Source organism: Phoca vitulina, unplaced genomic scaffold, assembly GCF_004348235.1.
Source record: "Phoca vitulina isolate PV1807 unplaced genomic scaffold, GSC_HSeal_1.0 scaffold2, whole genome shotgun sequence".
NCBI lineage: Eukaryota > Metazoa > Chordata > Mammalia > Carnivora > Phocidae > Phoca > Phoca vitulina.
The window spans coordinates 47,326,150-47,350,593 of record NW_022589705.1 but is presented as its reverse complement, the minus strand read 5'-3'; the positions used below and the strand labels follow the sequence as shown (position 1 = coordinate 47,350,593).

The 24,444-nt window shown below is 37.0% G+C and overlaps 2 protein-coding genes across 3 annotated transcripts in view; both read right to left on the bottom strand.

Moving 5' to 3' along the window:
* Positions 1 to 10,145: 10,145 nt before the first annotated feature.
* Positions 10,146 to 12,495, bottom strand: INSL5 (insulin like 5). Its single transcript, XM_032416524.1, is given in 4 exon segments — positions 10,146 to 10,324; positions 10,327 to 10,374; positions 12,325 to 12,399; positions 12,402 to 12,495. Coding segments are annotated over 4 exon segments (396 nt in total).
* A 10,016-nt stretch (positions 12,496 to 22,511) lies between these two features.
* Positions 22,512 to 24,444, bottom strand: part of WDR78 (WD repeat domain 78) — an 89,285-nt gene continuing 87,352 nt past the window's right edge. For both annotated transcript variants that reach the window (XM_032426553.1, XM_032426562.1), the window contains one exon: positions 22,512 to 23,767. In XM_032426553.1, coding sequence (XP_032282444.1) covers positions 23,717 to 23,767 — 51 coding nt within the window. In that variant the 3' untranslated portion in view covers positions 22,512 to 23,716. The remainder of the gene's footprint in view (positions 23,768 to 24,444) is intronic.

Genomic DNA, 24,444 nt, shown 5'->3' with positions numbered 1-24,444 from the left:
TCTTTTTTTTTTTTAAAGATTTTGTTTATTTGACAAAGGGGAGAGAGATCACAAGTAGGCAGACAGGTAGGCAGGCAGAGGGAGAGGGAGAAGCAGGCTCCCTGCTGAGCAAGGAGCCCGATGCGGGGTTCGAGCCCAGGACCCTGGGATCATGACCTGAGCCGAAGGCAAACGCTTAACCGACTGAGCCACCCAGGTGCCCCTAAAAAACTTCTGTATGATCCATTTCTGTTGCCAGACATCATAAGAAATAAATACATCAGCATCTTGAATGGAAATATCAGTGCTGTTGTCTGTTGTCATTGTTAATACAACGACTTTAAAGAAAATGTATTAGGAGGCCCCTACAACAGAGTCCAATAGATTATGTGCTGGGAAATTAAGCACTACTTCAGCTCATTGATTTTTTTTTTTAATGTTGGGAATTATCCAGTATAGAGGGTGATTTAAAAAACAACAGTTGAGAAATTAGAGCTTTTAAATCTAGCATTTTAGAGAATGAACCCTTGCCTTGTTGGGACCATTACTTGACCTGTCTTTCTAGGTATTATCCAAAAAATGCATTAAGAAAACTCAATATTAAATAGTTACTTATAATTTACTATGCTTTTTTATTCTCAAAATTCTTAAAGAAGTGACCTGCACCCACCATCTCTGCTGCTCCCACTTTTCCCTCCTACTATCTGTTTGCATGCCTACCACCAAGATGTTTTCACAAACAGCGAAGTGGCGCGCCAGGCCGAATCTGCCACGCGTTTCTTCGGCCCCATTCCACCTCAGCTCTCTTCTGAATTCATTTCTTTTGAGCAGCAATGTGATGTAGTTGTTTTTTGTTTGAAGTCATTTTTTATTGTTGTTGTTTTGTTTTGTTTTATTGTGTTTTTTTAAGCACAGATTTGAAGACAAATACTCATTTTAGCTTCCAACCTGTCCTAGCCGTGCAACTTTGGGCAAAGTGGCCAATGTCCTGAGCCTGTTTTCTCAAAGGTAAAAATGATTATAATAATGATCACTATTTGTTATTGATCAGTGATCAATGACCACTGCTCATGTTCTTGCCCTGAAGACAGAGAGAGAGTATACATGTAAAACGTCGAGCCCATCACAGACCTTTCCTCTGGACATCCAATTTCTTCCTGCAGATCCTGTTTTCCTAAAGAATTGATCATATGTTTTAGCAATTTCTGCTCACCACCATAAAGTAATACCCTAGACTACTTGGTTCCTTGCGGTTCAAAGTTTTAATCATTTGCTACTGCCATCTTTGAATGTTAAATAACTTCTCCTCAAGTCCACATTTATTATAAAATGCTATTCATCCCCAAATTTAGCTTCTTTTTGCTAATCTCTGCCTGTTTTTATACTTCCAATCAGATGTCTTGTCTCCACTTCAGTACTTTCTTAGTTACTTTTAATGTTTTTACTTATTGCTACTTATTTTTTCCTGTCTTGTGTCCATTTGAACTTACATGTTCTCTTCCCTTCTTCACATGCGTGAACACATACTAGAACACTACTATAAGGTTTACTGAGGCTTTAATATGTTAAGTATCTGATTAAAGTTTCCTGTAATTTCTCCCCTGTTTCTTTCATCACAGTTTAACTATGGTACACAACTTTTTTCCCCCATTGTGCAGGACATAACTTGAAACTTGTGGTTCTCCACCCACCCACGAGGCTATTTCCCTACTTAGCAAGACAGGAAACCAGTATAACCAGTATGGGAAGCTTTAAGCTTCACTTTCCATTTGTAATCAAAAAAGGAAAATCGTTGCTTCCCACAGACAACAAGGATGGATCTTCTAACTGCCAAAAGGGCAAAATTAAAATTCATATGAGAAATACTAAGCTTCAAGAGCCACTATTTCATTTTGAAACTAAGGAAAAATAAACTATATGTTGTTAGTTAATTATAAAAATACATTATCTTTATATTTTTTCTTTAAGAAAATCTATTCTATATCAAGAACTTTACTTTGGTAGGAGAGCTAAAAAATTAAAACCACAGCTAAGTTGCTTATTTGCATCCCAGTTCATAAGCACAAGTTAAAGCCTTCTGAGGACCCACTCTAGAGAGCTGGGTCAATGTGAGGAAAATTAGACAATTAGGAACAGTCCTTAAGCATAGGTTAGCAAACAGTAAGGGGCCAGATAGTAAATATTTTCAGCTTTGTAGACCATATGGTCTCCAGCATAACTATTCAACTCTGCCACTGAGGCACGAAAGCAGCTATGGATGGTAAGTAACCAAGTAAGTCTCACTGTGTTTCAATAAAAGTTTCTTTATGTAACTGAAAGTTCAATTTTATGTATTCCTCATGTATCATGAAGTTATTATTCTCTTTGACTTATTTCCAACTATTTAAAAAGTAAAAACCCTTCTAGCATGTGAGCCATACAAAATCAGATGGTAGGGCATATTTGGCCCAAGGGCCATAGTTTGACCACCTGGCTTCTAAAGGGTTCATCTTAGTGGAGGAAGAGAATTGTAATCATAATAAAGAAGTTGAGATTTTAATATATCTAGCAGAAAGTGGAAAGTAAGCAGCAATACATAGAAAATGACAATAGCATTTCTAAATTAGTAAGTTAGAAACCCCCTTTCTGACTTACTAATTTAGCCATGCAAACAAAAAAATTACATTAACCATGCAAACAAAAAAAATTAAAATGAATACTAGATTATATGGAATATAATCAAGTATATCATATCACTCATTAAACATGAATTTGCTTCATTTTCCTATCAAATTGAATTAACAAAAGCCACAGATAAATAAAAAACACATTCAGTTCTTCTGATATACAAAATATCGAATTAAAGAATATTTTTCTATGATCAAATAGATTTATTCTGAGAATGCAGAAAAATTTCAACATAAGGAAGGTTATCAAAGTAATTTTTCATCTTAACAAAAGAGAAAAATATCATATGATGAAGTTAAATAGGTATTTGATAAAATTGAGAAGCTATTTATAACAAAATAAGTTCTTAAGCGATACATAATAGAATAACACTCTTAAGATGACCAATATTATATACACATATATAATGTAAAGACTACTTTATTTATATTATTTATTTTTAAAAATATTTTAACCAGCAAACATCATACTGAGTACTGAAATGTTAAAGCTGTTTCCATTAAAATTAGGACTATGAAAGAAATGCCTAACATCATCACCATTATTAAGAATTCTTCTTGTAGTTACCTTCCCAGTGAGGCCTTCCCTAGCCACCCTGTCTAAAATTCACTCCCCCACCAAGCTTTCCAATCCCCCTTCCATACTTTCTTTTCTCAGTCATTATTTAATATTTCTTGTGTTTATGTTTGTCTTCCATAGAATAGACACTTTATTCATCTGTTTCATTCACATTGGTATCCTTAGTATCCACAACAATGCCTGGCATTAATCTCAATAACTAATTGTTGCATTATGAGTCATGTAATAAGAATGTGAAGCAATCAGCTTAAATACTGGAAGAGACAAAATTACCTTTTTATTAGTAGATAACAATATCGTATACCTAGAAAGCCCAAGAAAGACTAATAAAGCAGCCACTAAAATTAGTAAAATAACTGGACAAGGCTGCTGGAGATAAAGATGAATATACAAAAAACAAGATTTTTCTTTGTACCATAACAAGCATTTAGAAATGAACGTGGGGTAAATTTCTCATTCACTGTGGCAAACAAAAATGGTAAATAAAAAAGGTAATATAAAAAGGTACAAGACGTTGGGGCCCCTGGGTGGCTCAGATGGTTAAGCATCTGCCTTCAGCTCAGGTCATGATCCCAGGGTTCTGGGATCGAGCCCCACATCGGGCTCCTGGCTCAGCTGGGAGCCTGCTTCTCCCTCTCCCTCTGCCTCTCTCCCTGCTCATTCTCTCCCTCTCTCTCCCTGTGTGTCTCAAGTGAATAAATAAAATCTTTAAAAAAAAAAGGTACAAGACCTCCTATCAAAATACCACCAGCATTTTTCACAGAGGTGGAACAAACAATTCTAAAATTTGCATGGAAGCAGAAAAGACCCTGAATAACCAAAGTAACGTTGATAAACAAAACCAAAGCTGGAGGCATCACAATTCCAGACTTCAAGCTGTATTACAAAGCTGTAATCATCAACACAGTATGGTACTGGCACAAAAACAGACACATTGATCAGTGGAACAGAATAGAGAAGCCAGAAGTGGACCCTCAACTCTATGGTCAACTAATCTTTGACAAAGCAGGAAAGAATATCCAATGGAAAAAAGATAGTCTCTTCAACAAATGGTGTTGGGAACACTGGACAGCCACATGTTGTCCAGAAGAATGAAACTGGACCACTTTCTTACACTATACACACAAAAAAATTTTAAATGGATGGAAGACCTAAATATGTGACAGAAATCCATCAAAATCCTAGAGGAGAACACAGGCAGCAACCTCTTAGACCTAGGGCACTGCAACTTCTTGCTAGACACATCTCTAGAGGCAAGGGAAATAAAAGCAAAATGAACTATTGGGACTTCATCAAGATTAAAAACTTTTGCACAGCAAAGGAAACAATTAACAAAATTAAAAGGCAACCTACAGAATGGGAGACAATATTTGCAAATGGCATATCTGATAAAGGGCTAGTATCCAAAATCTATAAAGAACTTATCAAACTCCACACCCAAAAAAACAAAAATCCAGTCAAAAAATGGGCAGAAGACATGAACAGATATTTCTCCAAAGAAGACATACCAATGGCTTATAGACACATGAAGAAATGCTCAACATCACTCAGCATCAGGGAAATCCAAATAAAAACCTCAATGAGATAGCACCTCACACCTGTCAGAATGGCTAAAATTAACAAGTCAGGAAATGACAGATGTTGGCGAGGATGTGAAGAAAGGGGAACCCTCTTACACTGTTGGCGGGAATGCAAGCTGGTGCAGCCACTCTGGAAAACAGTGTGGAGGTTCCTCAAAAAGTTAAAAATAGAGCTACCCTATGACCCAGCAATTGCACTACTTGGTATTTACCCCATAGATACAGAGGTAGAAAAGAAGGGGCACCTGTACCCCAATGTTCATAGCAGCAATGTCTACAATAGCCAAACTGTGGAAGGAGCTGAGATGTCCTTCAACACATGAATGGATAAAGATGTAGTATGTGTATATATACAATGGAATATTATTCAGCCATCAAAAAGAATGAAATCTTGCCATTCACAATGACATGGATAGAACTAGAGGGTATTATGCTAAGCAAAATAAGTCAGTCAGAGAAAGACAAATACCATATGATTTCACTCACATGTGGAATTTAAGAAACAAAATAAATGAACATAGGGAAAGGGAAGGAAAAATAAGATAAAAATAGAGGGAGGCAAACCATAAGAGACTCTTAACTATAGGAACAAAGAGGGTTGCTGGAGGGAAGATGAGTGAGGGACACTTGATGTTATGAGCACTCAGTGTTATATGCAACTGACGAATCACTAAATCACTAAATCACTAAATCACTAAATTCTACTCCTGAAACTGATAATACACTATATGTTAACTAAATTGAATTTACTTTAAATTCAATTTAGTTAACATATAGTGTATTATATATATATATATATTTTTTTTTTTTTTTAAGTACAAGACCTACATAATTAAAAATCCCCCCCCATAACCTAATCTGTAATGACGGACAACTTTTCTTAAAAGATATTAAAACTTACCATAAAATTACTGCAATTGAAATAGCATGTGGCTAATTCAGAATAAATAGAGCAGTGAACAGAATAAAGGCCCTATAATAGTTCCAAATGTAATGAAAACAACATATGACTAAAGTGACATGAACTTTTCATGGGCAAAAGATGGTTCATTTAATAAATAATGCAGGAAAAATTTTCTGTCAATTTGGAAGAAGATGAAAATTAAATACCTCACATTATAAAAAAATAAATGTAATATGGATTAAATTTAAATGCAAAGGTACAAAACAAAATTATCAGAATAAAATTTAGTAGAATTCCTGTACAACCTTGCACTAAAGGAGACCTTCCTAAGCAAAGCAGAAAATACAGAAATTATAAAGGAAAAGATAGACATTGGCAAAAGACATCCTAACTGAAGTCAAGACATACAAAAGACTAGGGGAAAATATTTTACTCTGATGACAGTCAAAAAGTTAGTATCCTTGGGGCGCCTGGGTGGCTCAGTCGGTTAAGTGCCTGCTTTTGGCTCAGGTCATGATCCCAGGGTCCTGGGATGGAGCCCCACATCGGGCTCCCTGCTCAGCAGGGGGCCTGCTTCTCCTTCTCCCTCTGCCTACCACTCCACCTGCTTATGCTCTCTCTCTCTGTCAAATAAATAAGATCTTAAAAAAAAAGTTAGTATCCTTAATATTAAAAAAGCTTTGAAAATTGATAATAAAGGTATTATAAATATGTAAAAAAAATGGGCAAAGTACATAAACAGACTAATATACAGAATAGAAAATACAAATGTCCAATAAATGTGAAAGGTGGTCATAGTCATGATAATGCCAATAAAACCAAAAATGATATTCAATATTTCACCTTTAAGAATTGCAAATTTTTGCAAGCATAATAACAGTATGGACAGATGAGGATATAGAGAAATAGGTACTCTCACAAATTTCTAGTGAGAATATGAATTAATACAAACTTTTTAGACGGTAATCTCTCAGTATGTGTTTTTAAATTTAAAATACACATACCAGGGTGTTACTGAAATATCTGCAAGGTATACTACATACAACCACAAGATGTAAGGTAGTATGTATAACCCCTTTTTGTGTAAAATAGTATGATGGACTCAGTAGGTATTGTATTAGGCCAACTACTACAAAAAATAAAATCAAACATAAAACAACTCAAAGGATGTTGCTTGCTAAGTTGCTAAGATTTTAAAGGCTAATCTTGGAATTGGCACGTATCACTACTACTCACATATAATTGGCCAGAATTAGTCACACAATCACATGTACCTGCAAAGGAGACAGAAATGTCGTCTAGCTGTGTGCCCAAGAGGAAGAGGAGGAATGTTGGTGGACAGCTAAAAGTCTCTGCTATAGATAATAAATAGGGAGATAGGTAGGTAGATAGACAGATGATAGATACATAGATAGGGAGGAAACTATCTAACTGTGTTTGTAGCTATACTACATAAATTCAGTATCAACATGATTTTTATTCCTGGCAGAAATTATAAGAAACCCTCAATAAGGGTTATACTATAATTATACTATAACTTAGAACCAAATGGAAGAGAATGAAACTTTTGTTTTATTTTATATTTCTCTGGACTGTTTGAATTTCCTAACTTGATACATACCTTCCCCCCCCCCAAAAAACCTGGCTATACGATTTATTCAAGTGAATAGAGTAGGTCCCATTTTTCCTCTTTGTTTCTCTATGTACTTAAAATATATAGATACATTTTAAATAACTAATAAGTATATATCAAATAAATAGTAACTAATACAAATATACTGAAAAAAATAAACATACCTTTCCCCTAGAAACTTGATAAGCTATCTCATTGAAATAAAAGTGACAATGTAAGGATACATAAACAAGGCTGTTTAGTGCATCTTTATTTGTAATGGCAAATACTGCAAACAACTTGAATACCTATTGGTGAAATCTCAAAAAGTACATGTTATAGAACAGTAACTCTCAAACTTTTTGGTCTCAGTACTCTACACTCTTAAAAGTTATTAAGAACTTCAAAGGGTTTTTGTCTGTGTGGGTTGAATTTATCCATATTTATCATAATGGAATTTACAACAGAAATTTAAACATATTTATTATCTCATTTAAAAATAATAAACCTACCTACCACATGTTAACACAATAGCATATTTTATGAAAAATGTCTATTTTCACAAAACAAAACACATAGTGAAAAGAATGGCATTGTTTTATATGTTTGCAAATCTCTAAAGACTGGCTTTATAGAATACAGCTCAATTCTCATATCAGCCTCTGCATTCAATCTGTTACTGTGTGTCGTGTTGATTGATATATATGAGGAAAGTCTAGCCTCACAGAAAATCCAGCCTCATAGAAAATCCAGATATTTGGTTGGAAAAGGGAAGATTATTTTAATAGATTATTTTAATTTCATTAAGATTATTTCAGTTTTATTTAATAAAATTATCTTTTCACATAATTTTGATATTCTTTTTTAATAGTATACCAAAACCCAACAAGTGGCTGTTTATTAAAGGTTAGTCGCAATGTAGAATCTGAAATCACATCAATGAATTGTTGTACTGTTAGATTAAAATCTTTATTTTGCACTTGGGATGGATATTTTACCTATTTATGATTTTCTAATATCATGCACTGCTCATTTGGAAAATATTGGTTCACCGAGTTATGCTGATCTCCCAAATGTTGACACATTTCATTACACAATGAATATCAAAAAATAAAATTCATTAATATCACCACCGATGCTCATGGTGATGGATAAAAGTTTTCCAAAATTGCTTGTAAGCTTGAATTTTATCATCAGCAACAAACTATTGTCAATTGTTTTCCTTGAAGTGACAGGCTTACTTTGTTCATTTTCATATCTTTTTTCATTTAATTTCAAATATCCAAGTCTGAATAACTACAGTTTTTTAGTCTGTCTTTAAAAAAAAGAAAAGAAAAGTGCTTCCTGGAAAAAGCAGCTAGTTTTAAGCTCACAACTCAATCACGTAAGTGCTTTACCGTGAGACAACCATCACACTCCAGTATGTTCCAAAAGCGCTTCCTGCGTCTTCCCATTTCACCACCCACCATATTGAAAAGGCACGTACTCAAGGACTGAGACTTAATATAATGAATTCTTATTGCCTCATCAATGGACATTCTTTCAGTGAGACCAAATAAAACAACCAACCAACCAAAAAAAACACAAAAAAACAACAAACAAAAGAACCCAGGGTAGTTCCCGTTGTTATTGGAGTGTTGTTCTTGGTGGTGAAGAATACATTGACTACCAGTACAGTTTGATGTGACTGCCTTGATTCATGCTAAGCAGCCTAAATTTGAATCCAGTAACACCACCTCCTTAGCTGTGTGTGACTTAGGACATGTTTACGTAATTCCACTGAGCCTTAGTTTCTTTATCTGCAAAACCTTGATAAAGTACTATCCACTCTCATAGGTTTCGTGCAACAAATACATGAAGTAAATGTTTAAATGCCATGCACAATGCCTTGACACAGTTTCAGTGCCCAATTCGTAGTAGATGAATTTCAAATACAGACTGCGGTATTAATAAGAGCAGCACCTCAGATGAACAGAGAATCTATTGTTACAACCCCCTGGAGTGTTGACTGTCAGAGTTACAAATGAAAACATAGTTTTGTGATTTCCTTACTTTGTCTTTCTGTCTGTGAAGACATCCAATTGTGTCACAAGACTCAGCTATGTGGGTCTCAGTTTAACTTGTAGAATGAGAATACAATGTCCTTTTATCTCTGGGAAAGCAAAACCCAAAACAGCCCAGACTATAGGAAAGAGCTTATTATTCAAACGTTTTCTGGGTTTTAGCTGTTTGGGGACCTGACATACATCTGCCTCCAGCTATCCTCAAGGAGAAGGGCTGCATATTAGGAAACGTTTATCAAGCACTTTTTGAGAAAAGCACTTTGTTTAGATTCTTATACTTGACCATGAATCAGTGTTTAAGTTCTCAGTAATAATATACAGCAACCCAAAAGTTAAGAGTGGATAGTTATTTCTGGGTGATGTGGTAACAGTTGATTTTTATTTTCTTTTTATGCTTTTGTTTTGTTTTACATTTTCTTACCGTCAGCATAATCTGTTTACTGTTTTAAAGTTACTTTAACATTTTTTTAAAAGGAGAAAATCACAGTGAGCCTGGTTTATGGCATTTTTACTGCAGTTTTGCACAGCATTTCGAATTTCAAAGGATTCGTTAAAATTTTAAAAGAACAGTGCATTCACCTTGGCAAAGGGAGAAAATAGACTTCATTGTGGTTTTCACCACTCACCCACAACTTTTAGGAAAGAAAGATTGCCTTGCCAAAAGCCATTGTTTTAATAACACAATATAAGCGTTGTCCTGAGCAGTAAAAACATGTTAACACGTGCTAGAGCTCCACCATTGTTGGGTATCGGCTCTGGTCTTAACAAAGAGCGGGCAAATCAGGCATGGAACAACAGGCAGGGCAGCTGACTCTTTGTGAGTCTTGTGTTGACATCACCCAATGCTTCTTTGAGCCCCAAAGCCCTTCAGGGGGCAGCTGTCCATCCGGAAGACTTTCCTCCCCTGAGGAATCCACCTTGGGGAGGTTTGGCGCTGCGCGTCCTCAGAAACAGGCTCATTTGGGAGCTGGAGCTCGTTTCCTCACTCAGCTGTACAGAAGAGAAAAAACCATACTTCCTCCGAGGGCGCTGACAAAGAAGGAAGGTAGCCGCCAAGTTCGACGCCTGGATTTTTTAAAAGAAATTGAACCCTACACATCATTTTCTTTAAATGTTGGTCTGGTTTCAGAAAGATTAGACATTCTGGGGAGAACTCAGTCATCTCCAGCCTCCTGTTTTGGCGGAGGAGGCAACATGAGAGCAGAGAGGGGGCATGACACAACCAGGGGCTGGGGGCCAGCGAGTAGCCAAGTCAGGGCTCGTCTTGCCTTGTACTGGCCGCCTCTGCTCGTTGACCAGCTGCCTCCGAGGTATTCGTTACGTGCTATAAATAAAAAACACACAAACAACGAATAACCCTGGGTATGCCCTGCAAAGCTGATCGGTAAGGAAGCAAGTGGAGGTTTAAACTTCTAGGTCTGAAAACAAAAAGTAGTTCGCATTGTTATCCCAAACAAAGTCCTCCCTCAATTTAACTTGGTTCCAACTTATTTATCAGTACCTTGGCTTACTGGCGAGCACCAAAAAAACCTACATGAATGAATGCTCATTAGTAAGCCACTAATGGGTCGAAGAAATAATATATGAGAAAATACTCTGTGAAAGATTATATACACTGTATTATGATGTCTGTGGTGGTAAAAAGAAAGCCTTGTGCAGACATCCATTTCACTGCCCTATGTATTTCATAGATATTCCAAATATATTCTTTCTAGTGCATTTTGGCTTGCTGATGCAGAGATGGATAAATAATGGTAAGCCTGGTAAATTATGCTTACTCTCTAGAGATTAAAAACCTTTATTGTATCTGTTAACATCTAGTAACTATGAACCTCTCATTGTGGGAGTGGTAAGTTCATAATTTTTCAAGAAATTAGCCCACCAAAATATGAAAACTGTGGGTCATTTTCTAAAATACTTTTGTTTACCAAAGTCATCTGAAACCACACTGGAATCTTCACAATTATATATGTGTTTGGAACATTTATTATGTAATCACATTTTCCTTTTTGAACTTTTTATTATAAAACTGTAACATTCTATGATTAAAATAGAGTCTTAAATAAATTCTACCTCACACTTTAATATAGGATTAGCAGAAAATTCCAGTCAAACTCCTTGAATTGAAAAATGAAGAAATAAACCGTGAAGTCAGTCCCCTCCGTATTTCTGAAACACACTAGGCTTATTCCTACCTTCCACATCCTGATCAAACAATTCCTACTGGATTCCCCCCAGAATTCCACTTCGCCCCGCTCCTCATAACTCCCCAAATCCTACACCACTGCCTCTGTGATGCTATCATTTATGACACCGGTTCACCATCTTCTTTTTCCCACCTGAGACACAGTATAGAACAAAGAAAGACCTCAGCTCTTGAAGCCAGATGGACCTGGTTTGCTCCCTCGCCACACTACCTACTAGCTGGATGAACAATTTCGTCCCCAATAAAATGGTAAATGGGGGTAATATTACTTCACAGGAAGCTTATCAGTAGACTGAATGAGATGTTGCACATAAAACCACCTGGCACTTAATAAATGCTCAATAACAGTTTCCTTCCTTCCATCCTTATTTAGCACTCACCTGAATTCCAACTTGTTATATTCGACAGTTACCCACGTGTGAAATTATCCCTGCCACTTCAACATGTCCCTTAAAATCACGTGCTTCTCTCTAGTCCCCATAGCACCAGCCATAGATGGTGAGCTCATAGAAGTCGTTACACAATCAAATGACTTCAAGCTGGAGACAAAGCAAAAAAGGTCCTTATATTCTGAAAGGTATCAAGCTCACTTCTTTCCCAAGCCAAATTCAATTTATTTTGATAATTAACCCCTTAAACTGATACAGAAGTAGCTTAGAAATCCAGAGAAACAGGTGCTAAAACGAGCCTGGAAAAAAAATAATAAATGAAGGAGTCACATGAGTTAATGTTACCTTGCTGATGTTGAGGGGTCCCTTCCAGGTGCCTTCTCCACCTGGAGCTAGCCCAGATGTAGACATCTGCTTTTACTCTAGCCCACAGTGCTTCAAAGACTCCTTACTCCTCACCTCTGAGATGGCAAGTAAGAGAGGGAATAGAATTAAAGTCAAAAGGGAGCCCTTCATTTTGCTAAGGATTAAATCAGAATCTGATGTGAATATTGCCAAATTAAGTTTTGAAGTTACCGTCACGCCCTTGTCCAATTTATACTAACTTTCCTGACATTTTATTGGTCAGAACCTCATTTTAACAATATTTGTGAAGCACAAAGTTTACACCGTGAAGTTTTGATAATGTGCTTTTATGATTATTGCTAGTTATTCAGTCACTTCTGAACACTGTCATGTACCATTAACTGCATCCATGAGACAATAAACAGAATGCTCTCTTGGAAGACATCTAGAAAAACACGAGCTTTGGAAGTAGCCAAGTATGACTTTCAATGTCAGCCTTGTCACTTACTGAGTGACATGGGGCAAATTTTAAACCCTTTAAACTTTGATAACCATATCTCTAGAATGGGAAAACCTATCTCATAAGAGTGTTTGAGTATTGAAAGCAACACTTATCTCAAAGCCATGAGAAAGCTAACTTAAGAACTCACATTCTTGTGTTTGGGTTTGAATCTCCACTTAGAAGATCTAGAATCTTAACCAAGATATTTAACCTCCCCAAGAATACTTCTCTGTAAAATTGTGATAGTAATTGACTCTTAAAGCTAATGAGATAAACTGTATCTTCTTCCCTCACCATCGGGATGGACTAGAAAAGATAACTTTCCTTTAGAATATAGGAGAGTTTCTCTGACTAGAATCCTTCTTCTTATTCTTCACCCTTTGACTTAGGCATGCATTTATCAATACACATTTTTATAATAGAAAGCTGGATACATCACCCTCAAAGAGCTAAATACTGAAATTTCTCTTCTGGTAAACTTCCTAAAAGTACTAGTTCTTACAAAGCTCTTACCTAAACTGGGAATTCTGCAGTTTCAGATCTTAAAGAGTTGTTGACTCACTTTTTAGCAAATTGAAAAATAATTTTTTTTTAATTGATTCCTCTTCTGTGATCTCTGGTTGAAAAAAAAAATCCCTTCAGCCTGTGATCAAGATCATATCACCCATACTTCTTGTGATATTGCCATTTTTCTGTAAGGAAGCCAGAAAATGGAACAAAATAACCTATGCTCTGATTGAAAGCATTTCCTTTTTTTTTTTTTTTAAAGATTTTATTTATTTATTTGAGAGAGAGAGAATGAGAGAGAGCGAGTACATGAGAGGGGGGAGGGTCAGAGGGAGAAGCAGACTCCCTGCCGAGCAGGGAGCCCGATGCGGGACTTGATCCAGGGACTCCAGGATCATGACCTGAGCCGACAGCAGTCGCTTAACCAACTGAGCCACCCAGGCGCCCTGATTGAAAGCATTTCTGACTCTGAAAAATAAACATGTTATTTCAAAGAATTGTTGCTTTCTCAATCTCTCTGGCTGCAGTATGGGGAACTGATTAAGGGGAGCAAGATTTGAGGCAGGAGAAACAAAAAAAAAGGCTTTTGCAATAATTTAGATGAGATATGATGTGCTCTAAACTAAGGTTATTGCAGAAAGGATGGGGCAAATGGCAGTATTCAAAATATAGGAGGGCTTGGTCCTGATTACGTATTAGGAATAAGGCCAAAAAATGGTACTTAGGGCTCTGGCTTGCACAACTGGGAGGTTGGAGGAGAATCATTTGCTAAGAAAGGGACTTAAGGGGCAGGGATGGTTTTGACTGCAGAAAGAGCTACCTCATCTTTTCATAGGTGAAAATTGCAGGTGAATCTGTCATTTACCAACTCCAGAGGGGCATCTGCATGACCAAGTCCTGCACACCCACAACATAAGCAATTATTTACCCATTGATTACCAACTTCTTTCTTCCTTTCTTTGGAGACTCATACTGCCCATCTTGATAATGCTAGGTTTAACATAGCACTCCAGTAAAGCTGTGATCAGTGGCTATGGGCTGGGCTTTTGCACAAGCCAGGAGAGAAGTATTCAGCCAAGGGATGATCCCTGCCCTGGATGTCAGATACACTCTGATACCTCTGAATGCTGCTACCACTCTGACTTGATCCCCCGGGGCTCAAAATAGACTCCTCTTCTGCCAGCTGTGAAGGACTAGTCCTTTCCAAGAACTCCTTGGGACTTGAAATGCTAAGTCTTGTTGTAATTGTCTGATCCCTCCCGACTCAAAACCTTTCCATGGCTCAACATTACCTGGAGAATAAAATCCAAACAGCCTGGCATTCAAGGCTCTTCACTCAGGCCCCCAAATATCACTGCTTCCACATAACTCAAGGTCCAAACAGAGAAGATAATCAAAATGAAGATGAATCTTTCCATCTTTTGACCAATCTCTAACTAGAGCACTTAATCCTTTTTATTGGAGGTTGACATGACTTTTCCTTCTCATCTCGTCTGCAACTCAGTTTACTATCTGTGTGGCTTTGAACATGTAATTGTCTTCTCTGAGTTTAGTTTCTTCATCTGTGAGGAGATAATAATCTGCCTTTTATGTTGTTGTGAAGATGGAATGAGGTAACATGAGTAAAGCACAGAGCATCTTATTAGATGTTGAATAAACAACTCAATAAATTAACTATGTGATACGCAAGAGATTAGAAATGCAATTTTTGGTTGCTACTAGCTACTATGGAAGGCTGCTGATCTCAAAACTATCCATAAATTTGCACTGCCCTGGTCTTTTTCTTTCCTTTCTTTATTCTTTCCTTTCCTTCTTTGTTCCTTTCCTTTTTCCAGAAATAAGTTCTAAAAGGCAGAACCTTAGAGTACTATTTCTGAAAGTGTTTTCTTTAGGACATGAGTCTTTGAAAAAAGTCTTTGGGAAAAAATATCCTATGGTAATGGTCCCTTTTTTGGAGATTAATAATGCATATTATATATAAGGGTTCAGAGAAGACTTATAGTTAAGAAACTTCTTTAATATGTTTAATTCAAAGTTTCCCAAATTTATTTGACCCTAGAAAATCTTTCACCAGGGAATTGACTAACATCTGAGTTAGTCATGAATTTCTAAAGGGATATATTTCTAGTTCTCTTCTTTTCAGGCACACGTTTTTTCTATTTTCCTGTTCTTTAAAGTTGGATGTGGCCATGTGACATATTTTGCCACATAAAAGGTGAGAGGAAGTAACATATGTCACTTGTACCTGGCATTTAAGGATTGGTTCATGATTCCCCAGTTCTCCCTCTCTCCCACCTTGATGACCAACAGCATTCTTGATAGATTCTGGTCTCTGAGTCAGGACAATATAAAGCAGGGCTACCTGCTCACCTGTAATTAACATATAATGTAAATGAGAAATAAATTCTCATCATTTAAAACCACTGAGATTTGGGACGCCTGGATGGCTCAGTTGGTTATGAGTCTGCCTTCTACTTGGGTCATGATCCCAGGGTCCTGGGCTGAGCAAGTAGCCTTCTCCCTCTCCCTCTGCTGCTCCCTCTGCTTGTGCTTATTCTCTCCCTCTCTCTGTGTCAAATAAATAAATACATTTTTAAAAATAAAGCCACTGAGATTTGGTGATTATTGGTTATGACAACATAATCTGACTTATCCTGACTAGTATAATTAAAGTTATTCACATCTTATAGATGTAAAGTATGCCTATATGATTCAAGTTTTTATTTTTTTTTAAAGATTTTATTTATTTATTTGACAGAGAGAGACACAGAGAGAGAGGGAACACAAGCAGGGGGAGTGGGAGAGGGAGAAGCAGGCTTCTCATGGAGCAGGGAGCCCGATGTGGGGCTCGATCCCAGGACCCTTGGATCATGACCTGAGCCGAAGGCAGATGCTTAACGACTGAGCCACTCAGGAGCCTCTGATTCAAGTTTTTAAATCAAAGCAAAGTAAGATCAGTTATTTGGTCTTAACTGGAATTAATTGCCATGGGCTCAGTATGATTGATAATACGAAGATCCACAGTTAACAGAAACCAAAATTCCAAATTAACAACCAAACAATGGATTGAGTAAACATGTATTTCATCTATAAATTGCTTATGAAGGAACTATGGCCACAAAAACACCTAATACACTGGTTAGAGCAGGTTGGCATGAGTTATAAGTACTGCCTGTGGCATTCAGATTTGGGAAGTCAGATCTCCATTCTGCCATTTAATATCTAGGTGTCCTTAGGAAATACTTAATGTCTCTGAATCTCAGTTTCTTCATTTGTAAAAATGGAGGTAATAATACTGACTTCATTAGAGTGGTTGTCAGGATTAAATTATGCAGAGTACTGTCAGAGTCTCTAGCACAAAGGGAGCTTTCAACAGAGTGTTCATTCATGGTAATAAAGAGAATTATAGGGCGTCTGGGTGGCTCAGTTGGTTAAGCGACTGCCTTCAGCTCAGGTCATGATCCTGGAGTCCCAGGATCGAGTCCCGCATCGGGCTCCCTGCTCAGCAGGGAGTCTGCTTCTCCCTCTGACCCTCCCCCCTCTCATGTGCTCTCTCTCTCTCTCTCATTCTCTCTCTCAAATAAATAAAATCTTAAAAAAAAAAGAGAGAATTATAATTCTACCAAATATTACACTGTGTCAGAGTGGCCTTGGTGTTAGAATGCTAGAGTTTTAATACTGGTCCTGCAGTTTCCAGCTAAGAGAGCTTGATAAAGTAGTTTAAACTGTAATCTGATTTTCTAATTTGCAACATGGAAAAATGTTACAGGACAAATGAAGCAATGTTAATTATAGCACAGACAAATTATAAAGTATACCACATATAGTTATTTTATGATGAAAATGATAAGATCACTCTATAAATTTGTTACCAAACATTAATTTATTTTTATTCATACTTCTCGAGGGTGTTTTCATCATAGGACACCACTATTCATCCAGCTATTCCTGGGAGTCATTCATAACTCCTCATTCTCCCTCTCTCTTCCCTGATTAAAACCTCCTTCATGCACACACATCTATTAAATCACCAAGTCTCATAGGTTCTACCTCTAACTTTCTCTGTGATCCACCCATTCCTCTCTATCCTTTCTGCCATGATCTCAACTCTCAGAGACTGCAACAGTCTTTCAACTGGTCTGTATCTTTCATGAAGCCATTGTCCACACTGCTGCCAGAATGATCTTTCTAAACATGTGCTTATATTATTACCCATTTTGAAAACTCTTCAATGGCTTTGCATTTTTCTCAAGAAAAAATCCAAATTTCCTTACCATGGCCTACAAGACCTTTCATGATGGGCCTGTGTCTACTTGTACAGGCCCTCAAACTCTCAGTGGCCTAGCTCTACTGAAAACCTCACCATTTTTGGGAAGTCCATGCTCTCCCTCTCTCTCTCTATGCCTTTGTATCTGCTGCTTTCTTCACCTGAAACACCCCTTTTTGCCCCTCTTTAAAAACTAGTTAACTTCTTCTCCACAAATATCTGCAGGATGGATATTGAAATATCACTTATTTAGAAAACTTTCTGCATAACTTTACAGATAAAACTTTACTACTCACTTTAGTAATTTTTTAAGTGCTCTATCAGTAAGAACTTAAATGAGAACCTAAAAATGTTCTTAATAATCTTAGAAGACAGTAATTGATATTTAAAGCTTCATTTTCTATGGACAAAGAAGCTCTTTTCTTTTTATGTTTTTGTCGTTATTTTGGGTTTTTAGAAATTTAAAAGCTTAATAAATAAATTTTAAAAGCTCGGGGCGCCTGGGTGGCTCAGTCATTAAGCGTCTGCCTTCGGCTCAGGTCATGGTCCCAGGGTCCTGGGATCGAGCCCCGCATCGGGCTCCCTGCTCGGCGGGAAGCCTGCTTCTCCCTCTCCCACTCCCGCTGCTTGTGTTCCCTCTCTCGCTGTGTCTCTCTCTGTCAAATAAATAAATAAAATCTTTAAAAAAAAAAAAATTTTAAAAGCTCAATAAGTAACTGAAATATATAATAATTAAAAAAAATTCAATAAAATTATTATCAGTGAGTTATGATGTAAGATCCCTAAAATATCCTGGGATACTTTTTCCTTCCTGATATGATAGCATCATATCTTTTAATAGTTGACTTATTCAAAGAAATACAAACATGGTGAGAGTACGTTTTTCATGAGTTGTTCTGGATGCTACACAAATGTGTCATCAGTTTAGAAAAAGCAGTGCTTATTTTGATAAGATTCATAACAATGTTTTATATGTTCCAACTTAATGGACATGTTCTGCTTTCTATTTAACCCAGGAATTAGTTTCATGTAAACTGTTAGCCTTTTAGTTTTATCACCCACTGAGTATGCCAACCCAAGCAAATGAGGGCTAATAGCCTAGTAAATGTTCTATGGATTTGAGGGTAGACTTGAACATTGCAGTAAATCCTGAAAAAACCAGACACAAAGCCCAAATAGAACAAAGGAGATCATTAGCACAATCTGTGTCTCCCGAAGCAGGAGCGGGGTCTTGCAAGGACCTAGCCAGCTGCAAAGGGCAAAGAGGTTCTCGGACCAAGAAGCGGGAATGTGGTCTGGGATCATCAGAATGACAACTACCATTTTTGAGTACCTACTTTGTGCCAGGCATTGTGTTAAGTGCTTTATAGTGGAGATAAACTGCACCAGTCAGTGGGAACGCAATCTCAAAAGTAGCAGTAATATTCACCTAAAGAAAGTCATCATAAATTTGTTTTCAGTTTTTGTCTTGAGGTGGAAAATTGATTTTATATTGTTATAGAGCAAAGAAAACTATGACCTATGTTTAGCTGATTTTCAAGGCTGATTTTATGTTCTGTTTGATTTTATGTTCAAATCAAATGTTTTACCCTCTGTGATGTTAAGATATCTTGTTAGGATATTAAGGAAATCATACTTACAATACTAAATCATATTTTAATATGGGGTATGCATGAAGCCAACACTTCTCCCATTAATTCGATCACTCGTTCATTCAACAAATATTTGTTGCAATAACCCCTCTGTGGAGGTAGTGTTCTAGGTGTTGGAGATACTGTGGAGAACAAAACACATAGTCCCTACCCTCAGGGAGCTTACAGTCTAGGAGAGGAGGCAGACACTAAGCAAATAATCACACCAATATTTAGCACAGCAGGTGAGAATCTCAATTCAGAAACTTGGGTGTCCAAGAAATGCATATTCTATAATTCAGTTTCTAGCCCTAAGTCTTCATTCCACCCTGCTGGCAGAAACAAATGATATACACACAAAGTTAGTAACAGTCTCTCTTGGATTTGGCTTCCTTCCCTTTCCCAGGACGTAATTCTAGCATCTTACTCTCTGACAAGGCCCTTCTATCATCAAATTGTTGCTTTTTAGTAGATCATTGATCATCCTCAGCTGCCTGGCTTTTTTGGTTCTACACATCACTCATTACATGGAGAATGGTCTTTGCTGCTTCTACACATCACTCATTACATGGAGAATGGTTTTTCTGAGGCTGACTGTGTTCCTTCCTATATAGGCCTTTCTGCTTCCCGAATAATGTTATTTAGAAGCAGGACATAGGACCCCTCGCTCTATGGATTCATTAGAACTCTCTCTTTTCCTCATTCCCCACCTCTTCTAGCCCCACAGAAACTTCACATTTCCCTTCATGTTTAAGATACTTGGAGTAAATTTAGACTGGCTGGGGGGCAGGTCCTGTAGGAGGGAGCTCAGAAAGGGCACTCTTGAGAAGATGAGATATGAACTGAGATCTGAAGGGGGGGGGAGTGAAGAGTTAACATGTTGAAGGGGAGTGAGGAATGGGAAGGAGAGTGTTCCTAACCAAAGGGATACATGTGGCAAGGTCTGATGGCAGGAGAAAACTGAAAAACTAAGTTATAAGCATTATCATTTAGGGACAAAGCCTAATTATAGAAGAATATACACTCTTGTGCTTTGTTTATGAGACCTCAACAAAATATAGACATTAAGTATTTACTGCACAATAGTGAAAAATGTTTAAGAACTTCTCAAAGCCTTGGGCTTGAGTTTAAGCCTGACCAGTTACCAGAAGTATGGTTTTTGGTAAGTTACATCACCTATTTAAGCCTTAATTATATTACCTGGAAAATAGAGATTATAATAATATTACAACTACTTTCTCTATCTGTCTCATAGGATTGCTGAAGGGTATAATGAGATAATGGATGTGAAAGTGTCCTACAAACTGTAAAGAACTTTAACATGTACATTATTACAAGTGTGTTGTTGATAACTAAATCTATTCACAGTACAATTCAACATTTTCTTTTAGGGAGACTTTTACTGAGACAAAATGACAAATACTAAGTGTCCAACTTCTCATTTGTAATTGTATGTAATTACATAGAAGTGAACCAAATGAACACACTATGATACACAATTATATCATGAATACAATATTCCTTCCCTACAACAGTTGCAAGAGCAGCTAACAACTTACTCACAGACAACAATAATGTAAGTTCTATATGAGAGATGCCTGGTAGAGAATAACCAAATAAAGCAAAGAATCCAGCACAAAATAGGAGTCTAAAGTCAGGCCAGTCCCTACTCCTTCTTTAGGCCCCTAATTAGTCCATTAGGGGTGTATGTGTGTGTGTGCGTGTGTGCGTGTGTGTGTGTGTGTGTGTGTGTGTTTGAAGGATAAAATGAGATGGCTAACTGCTAAGCAGAACTCTCATTCAATTCTTTTTTTTTTTTTTTTAAGATTTTATTTATTTATTTGAGAGAGAGAGAGCATGAGAGAGGGGAGGTCAGAGGGAGAAGCAGACTCCCCGCCGAGCAGGAAGCCCGATGTGGGACTCGATCCTGGGACTCCAGGATCATGACCTGAGCTGAAGGCAGTCGCCCAACCAACTGAGCCACCCAGCCACCCCTCTCATTCAATTCTTAAAATTCTATCATTGGAGAAATGCATATTAAACATATTAAAACAACGAGATACTACTACACACCTATTAGAATAGCCAAAATTTGGAATACTGACAATACCAAAGCAGGTAAGGATATGGAAAAATAGAGCTCTCATACATTGATGGAGGGAATGAAAAATTGTGTACAGCCACTTTGGAAGACAATTTGGGGTTTTTATCTTTTTGCAAAACAACATACTATACAATCCAATAATCATGCTTCTCAGTATTAACCAAAGGAGTTGAAGACATATGCCCACACAAAATCCTGCACACAGATGTTTATAGCAACTTTATTTATAATTGCCAAAATTTGGAAACAACCAAGATGTCCTTCGGTAGGTGAATGATAAACTGTGGTATATCCAGACAATGGAATATCATTCAGCAATAAAAAGGAATGCGCTATAAAGCCATGAACAGACATGGAAGAACCTTAAATTCATATTACTAAGTGAAAGGAGCCAATCTGAAAAGGCTATATACACTATGATTCCAATTATAAGACATTCTGGAAAAGACAAGACCATTGAGACAGTAAAAGATCTGTGATTGCTGGACTGGGGAGTGAAGGAAAGAATAGACAGAGCACAGAGGATTTTTAGGGCAGTGAAAATGCTCTATATAATATTATAATTTGGATATAGGTTATTATACATTTGTCCAAACCCATAGAATATACAACACTAAGGGTGAACCATTATGTAAACTATGGACTTTGGGTAGTTAGGATGTGTCAATGCAGGCTCATTGATTGTAACAAATGTACCACTTTGGTGAGTGTTTTTGATAATGGGAGAGGCTATGCATTGGCGGGGCAAGGAGTATATGGGAAATCTCTTATACCTTTTTTTGATTTTGTTATAAACCTAAAAGAGCCAAAAAATCCTAAATTTTTAAAGTATTTTATTGCAAATAGAGTTTACTAGTGAGAATCCAAAGCCAGCCCAGAAAGCCAGCAAAATAATTCCTTCTGTAACACCAAGGTGAAAGATCGTAAAATAAAAATTGATGCTAATCTAAAAGCATGGGAGAGTCTATAAGATCAGGAGTGAGAAGGGTAAAATGGAATAGGTCCAGTGCTTCAGGATCAGTTGCCCAGGGTCTAAGAATAATAAAATAGTTTTATTTTTCATTTAGGTTTGATGAGCAGTGACAGTAGAATATGTGAAAAATTTTGAAAGTCAAAAATACATAATAAAAAGAAACATTTTCTCAATTAAATCAAGTTTTTATTTTGTTACACAGAGTGTTATGGAAAGTCCAACCTTTCAGAAAGACAAAGAGATAAACCACAATGATTTATTTCAGCAGAAAATTTATAATTCTTACTACCTGATCTAAGCTCTCAATCTCACCTGAGAATCACCTTACTTTTGTTTAAAGGATGGCTCCAAAGAAAAGGAGATTGTGAAGAAGTGGACACTTATAAAAGGCAGTTTCTACTGTTGCACAGATTCCATTCTTAGTTTTACACATACTTTTTTTCCAGAGAGTTCAGTGAGTTTCAAATGCCTTATCCTCTCCTCTCCACTTAGAATGCTTTACAAAACAGGTCATACTGTCCTATGGCCTCAGTTAACAAAACGCAGGACTTGTTCTAACAAACAGCATGGGATAGGCTGGTAGCAATCTGTTTGGGGGAGCTGCTACCTCCCACTCCTCCTGTATCCACAAGCTAGCTCTAGAACCCTTCATAAGATGACATCCTGATGCCAACTATAGAGCAAGGACTTTCTATTTTCTCTCTGGGCCCACTCAAGTCGGGGCTTAAAACCCAGAGCAGATTTTGGGCATGCAGAGGAGGGTGCTCCCATGTGTCCCAGACTAACTCTTCTCACTGAATTGGGAGTGTGATGCCTGGTGGCTAAACAATGCAATTTCGACATTTTCTGCCATGTCTTTTGCTTGTCAAATAGTCTAATAAAGTTTCATAGCTTCAGCTCTCAAATCTAAGAGGATAAAATTCTGATTTAAAGTTGGGTGTGAGAATCCAATGTTCTCATAACACTAACACATGCGTAATTCATAAACTCTGGAAGACAGATCTTGGAAAGCAGAAGATTTAAAAGTCTATGGAACTTCACCTTGTAAAGATTTTTGGTCTAAGTAATTCTAATAATTTCCAAGCTTTGCTTCTAATGGAATAATAATTTTCTAACCTATTTGGATATATCATAAGTACACATATGTAGTTATATGTACTTGGAATATGACTAAAAATATTAAGAAAATCCCAACAGAACTCTTATAATTAGCCTAGATCTCAAACTAATCACATATCTCTGAAATAAAAGTTTATTAAATTTGTTAAGTTAAAATAGAGGTTATACATCAAATATCATTTTCTAACATCAAAATCCCAGCTTACTGCATACAAATTGGATTACTGGACATTAAATACTGTTTCTTTTTCTTTAAACATCAACAAGAGAAAATATTAGTAATGATGAATTATCCTTGTTGGTTTGACTTGGGTCCAAGCAAAGTATCTATTATATCTCCCTGAAAAGAAAAAGTCAAACAATTACAATGCAATAAAATATAAATTAAGAGGTAAAGGAGCCTTTAAAATGCCATTTAAAATTTATAAATTAGTGATACATATAAAGGGCATCCAATAAGATTGTAAAAAGTAAACAAACCAAAGTAAATTTAAATAGTAACAGTTACTTCCTAGTATAAACCTGCTTTTTCCTATGAAAGACTCTTTTAATGGAATTTGACAAACAATTTTATAAGGATTCTGTTAAAGGATCATTTTTTTTTTTTAAGATTTTTTATTTATTTATTTGACAGAGAGAGACACAGTGAGAGAGGGAACACAAGTAGGGGGAGTGGGAGAGGGAGAAGCAGGCTCCCCGCTGAGCAGGGAGCCCGATGTGGGGCTCGATCCTAGGACCCTGGGATCATGACCTGAGCCGAAGGCAGACGCTTAACGACTGAGCCACCCAGGCGCCCCAAGGGATCATTTTTTTGAATTAATTTTATTACGTTATGTTAGTCACCATACATTACATCATTAGTTTTTGATGTAGTGTTCCAGATTCATTGTTTGCGTATAACACCCAGTGCTCCATGCAATACGTGCCCTCCTTAATACCCATCACTGGGCTAACCCATCCCCCCACCCCCCTCCCCTCTAAAACCCTCAGGTTGCTTCTCAGAGTCCATAGTCTCTC